The following is a 16,177-nucleotide window of genomic DNA, read 5'->3' as shown; positions in this document are numbered from 1 at the left end:
CAGCCTAACTCCAGCTTTCGGAAAAGCCTGGATAAATACATGTTTGCAGACCTGAGCACACTGCAACCTAGTGTTCTGTTGAATAAAGGGAAGTGCAAGTTCCAGGTTTGAGGGGCCTCTCATGCACAGTGCTCCATACTTACAGCTCCAGGCCAGTTCAAGTTCCCTGGCTGATCTCAGCTGTCAGAGTGTGAGGAGAGAGACTACAGTGCAACTGATTCAAACCATAAAGAATTTTATAGGTCAAAACCAACATCTTGACTTTTTTACTCAGAAACCAGTTTGAGATTATTGTAGGCTGTGGAGCACAGGTGGAGAAATCATGCTGAAAGGAAGGGCTGCAGCCTTCTGTCAAATGCACAGAAATCTCACTTTTTTTTTAGTAAAGGTCTCCTGGGGTTTTGATCTGAGAAGCACATTTTTCAAGTAATGCCAATACGTGATCTTAGAGCAGGTTTTGTACATGGGAATAAGCAAACAGTTTATTATTTGAATCGTATCACTATACCCGCGTAGCAATGTTGCTGGTTAAATATCAGCTACTGTATGTGAAGGAGTTTTTACTTCATTGCAGAGTTTTATGTTTATGTCCTAAATACAGATCTAAATGCACAATGACTTCTGTTCTTTCTCTCTCAGATTTGTAGGTCACCAGTCACAGGTGCTAGGCTGGGTATGTAGCTAAATTAGTTTTCCAATATATTGGAATAATATAACCATTTCAGTTCATTGCATAGCCGCTTGAGTTGTGGTATCAGTTTTTCTTGAACTGCTAAGTAGCATGTTACCTCAACATTCTGGAATTGAAGCTTTTGATGGAATTGAAGCTTTTGATGCGTTTAATGTAAATTATGAATGCTGTGTAACAAATATTTTAAAAAATGTGACCAATCTGATCATTTTTGATCCCCTTGCACTTTTTTCAAAAACAGGGATATTCAACACTAATGCCCTTGCCAAATTCTCACTCTGCTTGCCTTCTGCCTACCTTAATTTTCACTTGCAGCTTCAATTAACTAATTGTTTACCTCCTGTCTTAAACAGTTCTGTAGTGTTGCTGTGAGCTGATAAATAGCTGCAACATTGTATCCCAGAGAGAGCTGCATTTCAGTAACTCGTGAACTGATCCCTGTATAGTATAATATTACTGTAGGGTCCAAAGGTTCCAAAGACACATTATATTAGATGCTGTACAAATGCATAAATGGATATGCTCTTTTTGCTGAGCAGCTTGCAATTCATGATATGTATCTTAAGTCAGTGCATTTGGCTGAAAGGTGTTATGAAAATACAGGAGCACAGATTATAAAGTGCTTTGGGATTTTTTGGTGTTTACAATGTAAAATGACTGTTGGCAAGGAACTTCTAAACTGAAGTTAACAAGATGTTTTCATGTTAACAGTTTCATCTTGCAGTTTATGTTTAATATTGAATTTTACTGTTTCTACTAGGTCTGACTCCATCTGCATAAATAGAGGGGATGGTGGTCTTGTGAGCAAATGTGTACAGTGGAGTCTGAAATTGTGAATCCAGCATAGTAACTTTGAAATTTCAAGTGTTACAAATTCTGTTTTAAAAAAAATGTTTCGGCTCTGTCTTGTGATTCATACTGAAAAGTAAACTGTAGGGTAATATAAACCAATAGTCCCTTGACCCTGATGCAAATGAGTTTCTCTGAGATCACATTAAACCAGAAAGAGAGAATGTGTTTCCATATCACTAATGAACAGTTGGAGAATGTGCTGAAAGAAGTAATTGATAAATCTACTGAGTCCATGTGTAGCCGTGTTTGGAATATGTATATGGCTAGAGAAGGACATAATGTGCTAACTATTAAGTTTGTTTTATACTTAATTTGCTCTTGGGCAACTGACTTGTTTTCATAACTTCTCTTTTGGTTAACAAAAACAGCATTAAATTTTCAGGCCTTCAATATTAATCCTGCCAAGAAGTCCATAATAGTGGAGTCTACTATATTATGTATACGTTGAATAAACAGAACTGATTTATGGGGCTGTAATTTTATGGAATGGTTCTGCTGATAACAGAAGCCAAGCATCATCAACAGAGATAAAAGTCCCAAGTGGTTTATGTAGTCACTTAGCCTCAGAGATGGAATTATTGTCCCAGCTCCGATCTCAGTTTTGGATTATAGAGAAGGTGTTGAAAAATGAATAGCAGGAGCCTTAGGTCTCTTGATTCCTCTCAGGTTTGTTTTAAGGACTAAATATACAGTACAGAGACAGCCTGTATGGTGCTACTTCCTTCTAGTGAAGATAGAAAATCAGCTGTCAATCCTGATCTATCAACTTTCTTTGATACCATTGACCTTGTGGGGATGTGTCAGCAGCTGTTGACAGTCACTCTTGAGTGGCTTCATTCCTTTCTGTCTAAGAAATCCCAGAGGCTACTATGGGACAATTGCTCATCTGCTCCAAGGGCATGCTCAAGCAAGGTTGAGCCAGATTCGGTCTTGCCACCCTTCATGTTCAGTGAAGAAATACGTATTATGGTCTCTGTTATAATGGATGCCCAGCTCTATATTTTGATTTTTTTTCTGGTGGATGCAGCTTAGCCCATCTATGCCCAGTTTAACTGGGTGAACTGTCAGGGAGTTGAATGAGACAAACTAAACTCTAATGCTAACCCTAACATCAAAAATTCTATCTGTACCCTGATGAATGGAGCATATCAACACAGAGGCTTTTTTGGATTGCCAGCTGTTTCTGCATACCCTGGGAACGGTGTTTGTCAAGTGTGCTTCCTGTTGGGTCTTGGAAAGCCCTTTCTTTTGGATTTGGACCTTATTATGGTTATCCATGCCATTGTCACTTTGAGGTTAGATTACTGCAGTGGGGCTGCAGAGAACTTGGAAACTGCAGCTAGTGCTGGTTACAGCCATCGGTGTGGCATCCTGACTTGATATGCTTTATTAAACTGTTTAAAAGAATATTATAATACTCCAAGCGCTTGGGAGAGGAGAAACTAATACATGTGAATATGTAAACCAGTTTTCCCATGTTTTCTTTGTTTAGTTGTCAGGAGGTACCATATTAAGGGATCATTAAGGCTGAGCATTGTAAAAGTACTGAAATCAGGAAACTCATAAGCCACAGCAACTTGGCTAGCGTGCCTTTTTGGAATATTGTTGATTACTGTAAGTATGGCTGTAACGTATTCATTTTGTGCATGTGCTCATATAGCAATCTGCAGTTAGAGAATTCAAGCCTTTGTACAAATCTAGCTTAAGTATTTGTAACGAACTATTCACTATTGTACTTAAGTGTCAAAACTAAAATCTCATTTCCTGACTTGAGTACATTTCAGTTTTTCACGCTAAATGTCATTTTGTCATTTTTGCAATGAATTTGTGGTTCTTTTTTTTTCCTCTTTCACATATGGATGTCAGACCTAGATCTGTGCCCTGTACAGAGAACTTGTCGCTGCTCACATCTGTTTTTTTTTGTTCACCAATAAAATAACTTTTTTCCCTCCCTCCTATGATGTCCTCAGGGTTGCTGTCAGGGCAACACTGATTGGTTCAATCTCCATACTCTAATAGTTACACCAGGGCTGTCACTGTGGTCCATGTTCAATTGCAAAGTTAAGGTTCCCTCTTGAAATCAACAAAAGCCGGAGTAGTCACAGCAGTCACTGCCATCCTTCTTTACCTCACATTGGAGGATCACTCTGGCCTTGAGAAGCCTGTAAAAAAGTATCAGGATGTCAGCTAAGGGTGGCAGAATTCCTCATCACTGATTCTTAGCTTTTAGGGTGTGTTAGATGACAAAGAGAAGTCGCCCGAGTCTTGAGGTAATGTTTCTAATTTAACATTTAAAAAAAGTCAAACATTTCATGGCTCTTGTCTGGTCCCAGTCACAAGATTCCTGTATTCATCTCCCTTGTATAATAGTAACCCCCCCCAGATAGCCATTGCAACTCAGTTTGCAGCAACCTGATGAATGACTTGCTATACAGTGAGTATCTGGCTTCTGCTGTGCTAGGTCAAACACATCAGTCTTGCGGCATTCTCTGCTCAGCTGAGTACACTTCACCTGCAAGCAAAAAAGGCATCCGTGTTCCTAAAGCTTGCTTCAGTGTCTTGTTTCTCTTCCTTGTCAACCCCAAAATAATGCTGGCTTGATAAATCACTGCCAGAAAATCCATACAGTTGAAAATAACCGATTGTCCAATCATGCATGCTTTACAGATGCTCCGTTGCTGTCTGAAATATAAACCTCAAAATGAAATTAGTAAAGATCAGGACTTGAGTGCTTGTGTGCAGTAGAGAGTCTTCATTTTAAAAATATACCACTCTGTCAGTTGCACGAGTTTAAAAATAATGAAATTCAAACCTCTGTCACTTATTTATTTTGCAGCTATGTCCATTTAAAATGAGACAGCCCTTTTAAACCAAACTTTGCATGTGGCTTTCAAGAATAAATTAAGATTCCAGCCCTGGCAGTATGTCTGTTTCAGCTACTGGCAAATTTCTACATGGAAGTTTATGAACCCCTGATAATAAGGATTTATAATGGAAATCCCAACAGATCCTTAATGATGCTAGCGCTGGAGGGTGTCACAGTAATTCACTAACACTGTACATACAACAGAGGCAGTATGGTTGATTTATTTCTGCATGTTTGTTACTAAACTTTAGTGTCTCTAATAATAGTCAGGGTAAAGGTAACTGTGCTGCCATTTTTTAACCCCTGTGCAATCAGCCAGTGTACATGGGCTGATAAGCAGTGGCCTTGTCCTAACTTCACTGTGACCCGTCAAGCTTCTGGGGTGATGATGCGATACTGGCCTGGAAAGGGCAGGGGGAAACCTAAAGGAGGGTTAGAAGTAGAGGAAGTTAATCACAGGATTTATTTTTTCCACTGAGATCCCCAAGGCTCCTCAGATCCTGGAGCGTTCACGAGGTGGTGGTATATGCTATCTGCAAAGGGGCAAATAAGCTAAGGAAGCACTAGGTACTAAAGTGACTTGAGGAAGAAGCCTGTAGTGTGGGTACCTTAGGGAGGTAGCTGTTACACAGCCAGTGTTCTCCTTTGGGATCTTACAGACCTACTTTAGCAAAACCTTCACAATTCACCTTTAAACCTATCTAGTCGCTGGTGGTAGGGAGGAAAAAGCTTGCCCGAGGGCTGATCTGTTTATATGGCTCTTCTTTACTGTTACCTAGTACATGATGCCAAAATGAGTTGAGGTTTTTTAGGAGTCTACTCGCTGTTGAAAGTGGTGATGTTGGGGTCTGCTATCGAGCTTTTAAAAACAGCTTCTCAAACCATAAGCGCCACACCCACATTGTTCTGTCCAATGAGGTCTCCATCCTGTTTAGTTTCAGAAACTGATGCACAGGTCCAGAGGAATAAGGAGTGACCATGGGACTGACTTGCAGTTTAACTTTGGACAAATGGCTTAGTCTGCTTTTAAAATTGGGGCAATTCCCTGTAGGGGTGGTGGTAGAGCTAAACACTTATAGTATCAACTGCTGTGTAAATGTGACTAATATACCTGGGGCACTACAGGCAGTGTCCAGTGACATCTGGGTCAGGAGGAACTTTTAGAGGACTTCTGGACAGCATAAAGGATTTAAATGAAATCCATCTGACAGAGAGGTCGAGGTTTTAAATCCTGATTAAGTAAAAGGACTGACTGGATCTCATCCTAGTACCTGGTGGATGATGCACTCAAACCAAAGTGCCCATGGATTGGGATGATGTGAAATCCCTATTCAAGATTCCTAGGACCTGAATGATTGGGATACTTCATGATTGCAGTATCTTGGTAGAACTGGGTGCAAACAGAGCTGCCTGTGTCATGTCTGACCCCCTCTTTCCCTTTTTGCAGCATGCTTTGCCTGGCTTTACAAATGCTGAAATTAATTAAACATTTTAAAGCTAAAATCCACAACTATTCTGTCCTGTTAGTGCCCTGAACTATCCCTGTAGAAGCAATCTTTCCATGACCCAGAATTAACTTAAGGACCGCTTGCAAAGCACACCTGGGTCAGTACCCTGAACAGTCCCTGTTGGTATTGACTTCCTAGTAGTAGTCTCCCTGGAAAAGGCTGGGGCAGGGTTGGAGAGGGAGGAGAGTGCCTTCAAGAGATCTTAGCTGACATGGCAGCTCTGTTTCTTCTCTGTTAGGAATGCTTAAAACCTTCCTAGTTAGCATACGCAAAATGTCCCCTTCCAGCAGGCTGCCCTCTTTGGCTAACAAAATGTATATTTACTCTAAACAGAGCAATTTTTTAAGGCTTATATCCTGCAGGGAAGATTTTGTGTTTTGGTTGTGATTGTAAGAGGTGGAGTTGCAGAACAGCAGGGGTGATTATTGCCAAAAGCAGCTATGTATTTTGACTGCCCATTTTCTTGGGGGTGGGGATGCTTTGAAAACCATTTTGGATAACACACCCTCGGCTCCAATAGATCTTGGCCACTGAAACAGCTGTGGCTATCCAGATCGCAGGCGTATGTTGTTTCTGTAGAGATAACCTTGGGGTATCCTTGGGAATCGCTGGTGCTGCAAGTGGGGGATGAGTACAAAATTCTGTGTAGATGACAAGTCTGAGGGCTTTTTAACCATAGGTCACGTTTTACTTAGCTGCCGATGAGCCTTGGTGGCAAAGGTCAGTGTCAAATTAGCATGTCCCTGCATGCCTTGGTGCTCTTCCAGTGAAGTTTCCTTTCCCTGCCTCCTGCATGCAAATGAATCCGTGCTGACAGCCTGACTTGTGAGAGGCTGTCTCCTGGTTGAGATGATAAAAGAGCCAGTGACTTGTTAACGCACCTCCCTGTTTGCCTCTCTCCGTGGACTCTGAATAAATGGGCTGGCTGGCTCTGGATTGAGGTGTTAGCTCTGTAGTGGAGTATCAGACCTAGTGTTCAAACGGGCTCTGCAGCTTCATGTCTCCCAAGGTAGGAGAGAGCAAACAAAATACTTTGGAGCTAGCTGTGCTGGGCTGTGGAATAGTGCCACCAAGGATGCTCTCTTTCATTTGTAGCCTTCGAGGCAGAGAGGAGAATCCCGGAAGATCTGCACTGTCTCTGACTTGATACTGGTGTTTTCATGAAAGATTAGTGATCTGTGCCCACTCTGAGAGAGCCTCTCTTTCCCTGAGGCCACCTTAGTGGCAGCTGCCTGAGGACACTTGGCATGAATGGTTACATCTAGGACCGTATTATAGCTAGACAATATTTTGTGCTCAGCTCATATTGCTGTTCACGCTGAAAGATGATGCCTTTGCTCCCAACACTGTGAGGTGAGGGCTCTTCTTGAGGAAGTGCACTGTCAGAATCCACTCGTGTATAGCGCAGGGAGCAAGCAGTATCTTCAGCATCAAGCATGTCCTCCGCTAGCTGTTTAGCTTAGATTTCATTATGCTGCTTCGAGTAAATATTTTTTCTGATTTTTTTTTTTAACCTTTTAAAAAATGACCTTCTGTTCTGAAGTAAGTTGTGGCCCCTGTAGATGTAAAATTACCCATGCAGGAGCAGTGTCTAACAGTACTTAAAACACGGTGAGTTAAGCCAAAAATAGTCAGGGGTCTGAGAGTTCAAACTAGAACCAACTCATTCTGAGTAGAAGCGAATGTTTAAACATTGTTGTATTTAATAATTCACTAGTGGGAACAAACAGCCTAAAAACTCTCGTGCATTGCCACATACTTGTTCCAAAATATCTCCATTTTATTTCTTGTCCTGGTGCTTTGGCATACGGTTGAGAGTCGGCATGCTCTGTCCATGCAGCAGAGGACAGGAAATGGACTAGATAACCTCCTGAGGTCCCTTTCAGCCCTCCATTTCTGGATTCTAGGAAATGGGTGCTCTTACATTGATTCATTTTGTTTTGGGATGGTTTCATCTAGTGTTGCTCAACCTTTTCAACTTGGCAACGCCTTATTTGAAATAAATTTTCAACCCCCTTACAACTGCTGTGAAAAAGCAAAAAATGTACTGGTGGTGATAAGCCCATGTGACTTCCTGGTGATTAAGGTTGTCTTCTATCAATCTCTTGAAACACAGAGTGAGAAAGCGTGTGGGGAGTGGGGAAGAGATGGTTTCTTTAGACTGTACTACATTTTTCAGTGCCTAATGACCCCAGTCTTTCACAATTGGTGGGTATCAACTCCTGTGAAGTTACAAAAGGTAATGTATAGCCATGGGACTGTACGTGAAGACCTACTGTTAATGAAACTTAAAAATGGTAGACATCTTCCACTGAGGCCACGTCTACACTACAGCATAAAATCGAAATTATTAAAACCGGTTTTATAAAACTGGTTTTATAAAATCGATTTTACGCGTCCACACTAGGGCACATTACTTCGGTGGTGTGCGTCCATGGTCCCAGGCTACCATCGATTTCCGGAGCGGTGCACTCTGGGTAGCTCAGTAAAAGAATGGGACCAATAACTTAGATTTCCGTCCACACTAACCCCAAATCGATATAGTAATATCGATTTTAGGGTTACTCTTGTTGGGGAGGAGTACAGAAATCGATTTTAAGAGCCCTTAAAATCGATTTAAAGTGCCTTGTAGTGTGGACGGGTACAGCGTTAAATCGATTTAACGCTGTAGTGTGGACCAGGCCTATGTGGAAGTTAACAAGTGTTGTAGATGTTTTTAAAGGATTAACAATTGTTCGTTGCTGTCTTCTACTGCAGAACTGTTTGTAACTGTAAGGACAAAAAAGGAATTGATTTTATCTCCACTCCAAACATGTTCGGTTTCCACTGTTGCTGATGCTAGATAGTGCTGTCTAACTGCCTGACTACCAGCTAAACTGAGCTCAAAGTTGCTTTAGGCTGTGAACCCAGCTGCAGAAGAACACTGACCTCCTGTGAGCGGCAGGAGGCTGTGGTCATCACAGTAATAAGTGTTATGCTCCAGTGTTTGTACATTACTGTCTCCTGTGGACAGTTGACATTCAACTGTGCAAGTCTGGGGAATTCATCTAGTTCACCTAATTACTCAGATGATCATGTGGCCTTTCCAGGCAGTCTAGCAAATACCAAGAACAATTATAGTAATGCAGAGGTCAAAGATTTTGACCTTGGTCTTTACCTCCCTGGATTATGAGTTGAGAAAACCCTGTATGCACCACTGGAAAGCTTGTTCTGCTGAGTTGGCAGCCCCTACTCCCTTCCCCTCCCCCTGGTCTGGTTTTTTCTATTGTGTTTCCTCACTGTAGCATCTGAGGATCATCCCATGCTCACACTGGGAAGAAGTGAGTTTCGAAGGGAAGCTCTGATGACATTGGGGGAAAGTGAACGAACTGGGAAGAGTCCTTCATTATTGCGTAGATAGATCTAAGAGTGCTTCTTCTGCAGGGCCAAAATCCTGCCCTGTTGGCCTCAGCGGCCCTTGGGGAGAAGCATAGGGAGGAGAAAAAACGGGTAGTTTGAGGGAAACTCTTCCTGCCCTTTCATCATTGTCCGTCCCTCGGGGAGAACCTGCTGTGGCAGAGCAGGTTTGCAAGTGGTCTAGGGTGGGAGTAGGGATTCAGCTTGTACCAAGGGAGGCCCAAATCACCCTCCTAGAAACAAGCATTGGGAGTTAGAGGGGGATTGCTGTGCTAGGCAGTTGATGGGAGGGGGTTTCCCTGAGGCACATGGGAATGGTATTCAGCTGGGTGTCAGTTCTCCTGAGCGCAGAGGGGGTGTAAATTTGAGGTTTGAATTGGCTTCAAACATGCTGTTGTGATCTTTGTTTCCCCAGCAGTGCCAGCAGCAGTCGCTTCACATCCTCAGAGCTCGATCATTCCACAGTGTAAGAGACTGGCAAAGTGCTTTGCCTCCTGCTGGGAAGCGGTCTGAGGGAGCTGGGGTTGCTTGAACAAACATGTTTTCCTTCTTTTTTCCCCATCCGAAGTTTTCCTTGGTGTTTGGTGGTTGTAGTAGAAACTTGGTTTGGGCCAAGTGAGTGTTTTGCTCCAGAAGGTCATCTGAGAGTTCCTCAAACTTTCAGACTTTTTGTAACTGAACTGAATGTCTTTAAGAGAAAGATAGTGGCACCTGCTTAAAATCTTGTAACAGGCTTAATCAATCACCACAAATGTGCAGGACTTAATGCCCTTAAGTTTCTGGAACTCTAGAATGGTACTGTTTTTGTTTTTTTTCTTAAAAACACCAACTATCCATGTATTCCATGGCAAACTGGACCCAAATTCTGCAGCACGGTCTCCAGATTCTGTGGCAGCAGCCTAGCAACCTTGCAGCAGCTCCTGTTTTCAAATTTAAAAAATGGAAGTTTTAATGATTAAATATGAAAGGTGAATAAGGCAATCAATACGATAACCTCAGTGTTTATTTGAATAATAAACTTATCTTACAATGTCCCCACGTTTACCTTCTACAGTATTCTGTGGATTTTAGTAGCAACAATATATAAGCGCACCATGGAAGGCTATAGTTTTGTCAGCCATGGACTTGGTGCTGGGAAAGGGTAGGAGGCAGTTCAAGATTGGTGACGTTAAGGGATGTTCCTGCTGAAATTATTAGCAGTGAAAATGCTAACTTTACACTAAAATCTCCCTTCCCCTTTTTTCCCCAGTCAATATCTCACTGAGAAGTGTGGAGCAATTCACATTTGTTGTTTGTTCCAGGCTGTCTGCAGACTCAGGCAGACATCACTTCCACTTTCATATTTTCATCACAACCTTGAGGGCTGGAAATGGTGTTTTTAAGTGAAAGTTGAGATTGAGGAGCACTGTGGGGACAAGGGAAGGTTGCTTTTCCCCCTTCTCGTCCCCAGCTGAAGAATGTTAGAAGTTGCAAAGTTTAATAAGCATCCATTTGGTATTGCTTTTGATGCTCTCAGTGAGAGGCAGGTTGGCTTTTAAATTCAGTCTTTTTACCCTCTTAATAGGCGCCAGTTTAGCTCATCCCACATTTCTACTGTGTCAGTACTGCAGAGCTGCTGATTTAAAACGTAGGCTGTTGATTAGCTGAAGAAATGAGATCTTTCCTCTGTCCCTTAAAGTTGTGTTTCCAGGGCTTCCTATTGAACTAGACTGTGTCTGAGCCTTAATAGCAAGATCAAATGACACGATGAGCAGCCCTGTAACTTTTATCTGAATAGAAGACTCCAGAGATCACAATGCTGCAAGATAAATTGCACTGTTTGCTACATGCTTTTTTTTTGTGCTGGGCTTTTTAAAGGGCTGCTGTTGTTTGCCCACTAAAATCAGTATGGGTATTCATGTCGCCCACATCTCCTCTTACTGTTGGTCGGATCTTTTTAGAGGGGCCCTTGAGCATACGGTAATGAGGGGGAAATTTGGTTACTTGGACCAAATAGTCTGTGTTTTTAATTAAAGCTATAAATGCACTTGTCTTCTATGAATCAGAACCTTCGTATACCAGACTGGCTAGTTCCTTCACCTATCTGTCATTGTCAGGCTTCTGTAGAGCAAAGGTGGGCTGTGTTAACCTTGGTGTACATAGCTGGTGTTACACTGACCTGACTTGTCTCTTTAGTATCAGACCCACTAAGATCTGTGATCCATTCACAGCTTGGGTCAGAGTAGTTCTCATCAGCTAAATGTTAGGCAGTCCTGTTTAAGGTACCATGGGAAGAAAGGCAATAAATATTCTTTCCCTGGATGTCGCAGGAGATCTGTAGGTAGAGCATCTGAATTTTCCCATTAAGTCTGTCTGTCAGTCGAAGGGTGTTTTTAAAGATCAGCATTAGGCCTCAAGGCCTCCATAGAAAAAGGCATGTCTGTGTGGGCCATTGAGAGTGAGGGGGAGAGAAAATAATTCAATTCCTTCCTGTCTGTTTTTTACCAGCTGATACTTCAAACTGGTTTTCAAAGCCCCCAGTGAAATAGTTCTGACTATGTTGGACACATTAGAAAAACCCATGACCGTGGCTTCTCGGTGCAGTGAATCCTCCTCACACCTTAGTAAAATCCTTGTCTTCTACATATGATTGCATGATGCCTTTTCCCTGATACAGAGATGTAAGGTGGCAAGTGAATTGCCCCTTCCACTGTGTATACATGGGAAGGATTGTATTAGACATCTAACTTGGCAGAAGTCCTTCATGATGAGGGTTTTCAGAGAAGCCTAGGGAATTAAGCTCCCAGCTCCCACTGAATTTCATTCAAGTTGGGCATCAGACTCCCTTTAGGGCTGGTATCTTCAAAAAAGCCTATCGCTCTAGGGATGAGAGCCATCAGGGTAGCAAGCTAAGCAGCTTTCCCAAATGACAAGTTCAGATAAGTTGTTTTGTAAAGCCAGTGAACAGGTCCAAAGCAATTCAGAACCTTCTCTATCCTTACCAATACACTTTTGCCCAAACCTTTCCTTAAGATCCAAATAAGTTCTGTGAATTTTTTTTCCATTCTTGATGCATGTCCCTGATCATCTGCATCCCATCCAGCAACAAGTGCACCAAAATCTTGCAAGAGGGCATTCTCGAGATGTGACCAGCAATCTCATGGGGAGGTGGGGGTTTACTTTTGAGATTTCCTGCATAGCCGTTGTAGGGTTCAACACCCAGATTTCAAACTGAATCTGAGTCTCCTGAGGATCTCCTACTGCTGTTCTGAGGCAATAGCAGGTTGTAATTAAGAGCAGAAAATCTCATTTTAATTAAAGTTTCTTCCTTGTGTTACTGATACCTTAATTTATTGAAGTTGTAAGAATTCTAAGTTTCACTGTCGATGCACAAGTTCTTGAGTTTCTCAGCCTGGACAGTGAAATTAGCCTGGTCAATTCACAGAGATTTTTTTTTGTTTTAGAAAGGTTTCTGTTGGCATTTAAGAAAATATACAGTAAAACTTCTGTTTGGTCTTTTAGAGTCTGTAAAAATCTTAACTTACAAAACTTGAGTTTTGGGGCAAATTTGATGATGAAGTCCAGATCCAAGAAAGAAGGTCGTGAGGGGAGACAGATCCCTGGCAATAAAAGTTTCCTTTGGTTTTCCTTTGGCTATGATTGAAAATCGAATGGGGTTTGCCTGGAGCTGTGGGCTCTGAGCTGCTTACTTCTGGGTATAAGGTTATTTTCTCTCCTCTCTTCCAGGCTGTTAAAGCATTTATCCCAGAATGCTGCTACTTTTGCAAACAGCTTACATTGGCTGTTCAGCCCCGCTGTCAGTAGAAGTGCCTTGTTAGGGTGCCTGAGGCAGGGGAGGGTGGTCAAGAAACAGAGAGGTCAAGTGAAGCGCACCTGCTGCATGCCACAAATGTGAACTGCATTTCTCAGGCTTTCTTCGCTTGGTGAAGGCGGGGTTGCATGTTTGTCAAGGATGGCTTTGGAGGCCTTTTCTCCCCCTCACCCTCCTCTAATAAAACTTGGTACTCCACAGAGGAATCTTGTGAGATCCTTCTGTTGATGCAGAAAAATAGGTGACTTTTCACAAGACAGTAACGGCAGTTGGGAAGGATGGGGGTCTGTGGAGTCCCAAGCCCACCCCCTCTCTCCTTCTTTGATCCATTCTTTCTTAAGAAAATCTCCCTTCCAGGCCAAGTTTTAAGGACAGACCCTTATGGGTTGGTGGGGTTCTTAACTTCCCTTCCTTCTCTGTCACCTGGGAATCTTTAGCAGCTGCATGGGGACAAGGTCCCAAGGCTGCCTCTATCACTTTCTGCTGAGGCTTTAAAAATACTGTGGCAATATACTGTTTTTATATTTTCAGATTGAGAAAATCATGAGCTCCATCGGTGAAGGCATTGACTTTTCTCAGGAACAGCAAAGGATCTCAGGTACTGTGCTCAACTACTGTGTTGTATTTAAAGCCTGACGTAATGGCAAATCCCTTCTTGTGAGCAGCTTTCTCAATCTGCCTTTACGTTCAGAAGGGAAAATGAATGAGAGGACCAGGATCATAAGTCCTATCTCATAGCTTCTGTGTGTGGCGCTACCACAGCTGTCAGTGTCCTGATTTTGGTGGCCTATCTACCTTTCATGTAGGACCCCCACCTATGTCATATAATGTGAGTAATCTCCTTCTCACAGGCATTGGATGGTGAGAGGGAGGGTTGCAGAGGTTATAACCGCATACTGCCTAATTTAAGACCAAAGTTGACAGACATCCTAGAAAGCTCTGTCTTGTGTGTCAGGGGGAAGTTGGCTGCTTTAGATTTGTTGCCTCCTGAGAAATGATAGGCCGTGAGCTGGGTTTTTATGTGGATCCCTGGATGATGTCAGCTCTTGCAGTTTTCTTGAGTCTCCCAATATTTGACAGTGGTGTTGTTTTTGTTTTTGTTTTTTTTCCCCAAGGCTTGGCTCCTGCAGTCAGGTAATGCCGTCAGAATCTGAGCTGTGAATTTACAAGAAAGGTTTCTAGTCTTTGTGGTGTGAGAGAAGTTCAAAATCTAATTGCAGATAAAAATAACCCCAAACTGATTTTAAAAAGAACATATATGTAAGCTTGGCTCAGGACTTAGTGATCTCTTGGGATTGGCAGTAGTGTCTAAGGCATGGCACCTGCCTGGGCGCTCTGGTGCCTCAATGAACTTTCATCCCTGGGCAAATGTAACCAGTACAAAGACTGCCTACTCTAGGAATAGCATTGTATCTTCAGAGGTACCTTCTGATGCATGGGGTGGAGAGGTTAACTTCTGAAGCGCAATTTGCTAAATTCTCCCCACTTGGTAGGTAAGATACTTTTGGTGAAATGGTACTGTAACAGTAGGGGTGCAGATTGTTTGTTTGTCTGTCTGGCTTGGTTAATGGAGTCAAGATCTTGAGATAACACAGCAGCTAAAAGAGCACTTGGCTTAGTGTATCCCCTTCTGCCTGTCCAAGAAGCAGTAGAGGATTGATGGACAAAGCTGCACAACCATTGTGTGGCTCTTAGCATACGGAAGAGACCTTCATCTCCTTCTCCAGTCTAGCCTAAGATGCTTGTAAGTGAAGGCTGGGGACTGAGGAAAGACCTATTCTCCCCAAATCTCTTTAATCTGGGGCTGGAGGTTGTCTCTAAAGAGCCCCAACGAGAGACTGAAACCTTTTATGATTTCCAGTTCTTCAGTTGTTACTGGTCTCTGTATACCCTTAGAGGAAATCAAACTAGGTTTACTGCTCTGTCCAAAATGTTCATCTCCAGCTTTTTGTTCTCCTGTGATGGTTGGTGTGACCAGGAGGCATTTTCCTTCATGTGCTCCCAGCCTGCTTGCTTGCTTCTGAGGTGTTAATTTGCCAGACCTTCCTCCTTGTAGTATATAGATGTAACATGATCCCTTCTAGACAGAAGAAAAATCCATCTCTTAAATAAGATTAAGATGAAGAAAAACGTGTCTCGGTTCCCAAGACAGCTAAACGAGGTAAGCCCTACAGCAGAGTTCTTTAGAGCAAAAGTTGGATTTCATTTCCTGGGAATTACTCAGTCCATTTTCTCCCCTCCCCTCTCCTCCTAAGCCCAAGAATGGAAAGCGAGAGTGAATTTTTCAGTGCTCATTTGGAGTTGAGTAAGAGAACGCATTTTGTTCTGTAGAGGTTCAATTTAGGCTTCGGTCTCAAACATTTTCTCTCTCGATCTTGTAATCTCACTTAACAAAAATACCCAGATTTAATATAGAGATGAAGGTATCAAGGGTTGCCTCTAAATTCATATCTCCAGCTCCGTCAGCCAGTTGTCTTGTATACTGTGGCAGCCAGCTATGTAAGAAAGTAGAAAGAAGTCTCATTTTCCGATCCTGTGTGGCTTGTTTCAGCACCCAGACTCCCTGGAATGAACTTCCTTATTGTCTTCACATTGGAGTCTCTTGTAGGCTCCCGCAAATATTCCACAGATTAAATCTATAAATAACATTTCTAGATGCCTTGGAGCAGAAGCCCTTGAACAAAGCTTATATAAGACTCTGCCTTGGAAGGATGGAGGATCCTTTTCAGGCTCTCCAGATGCCAGTCGTGCTCTCTCCCCTGAGAAGACAATGAAAAGGCATTGATGCTCGAACATAAAAGATCTTCTCTGCCTCAGGAATGCACTAAAATTCGCTGTTACGAAGCCTGTGATGGAAAATGATTTTATGGGAAGCTCATGATGTCTCTGCAGATGGAATAATAAAAAAACTCCACTTTTATGTCACTGCCTCTAAATATGAATGGAAGATGGCTAAGGGCGTGGTAGAATTAGGTAAGGAAACATGGCTTAGTGGCTAAGGCCAACTGGGCTGGGATTCAGGAGATTTTTCTCAAGAATTCTGAACTCAGATA

The 16,177-nt window shown here is 42.5% G+C and overlaps 1 protein-coding gene across 8 annotated transcripts in view; it reads left to right on the top strand.

Annotated features, from left to right (window-relative positions):
* ANKS1A (ankyrin repeat and sterile alpha motif domain containing 1A) overlaps positions 1–16,177 on the top strand; it is a 172,848-nt gene that overhangs the window by 94,018 nt on the left and 62,653 nt on the right. For 6 of the 8 annotated variants that reach the window (XM_030561310.1, XM_030561317.1, XM_030561311.1 and 3 more), the window contains one exon: positions 13,656–13,722. The exons of 1 other annotated variant lie outside the window; for it this stretch is intronic. In XM_030561310.1, the coding sequence (XP_030417170.1) occupies positions 13,656–13,722 (67 nt within the window). Of the gene's footprint in view, positions 1–13,655; positions 13,723–15,762; positions 16,098–16,177 lie in introns of those variants that run through there. One more of the 8 variants, XM_030561315.1, reaches the window with a different exon arrangement.

The sequence above is a fragment of the Gopherus evgoodei genome, chromosome 4 (assembly GCF_007399415.2).
Source record: "Gopherus evgoodei ecotype Sinaloan lineage chromosome 4, rGopEvg1_v1.p, whole genome shotgun sequence".
In the NCBI taxonomy this organism is placed as follows: Eukaryota; Metazoa; Chordata; order Testudines; family Testudinidae; genus Gopherus; species Gopherus evgoodei.
Note: the sequence above shows the minus strand (reverse complement) of the source record. Positions and strands in the feature narration are given on the sequence as shown.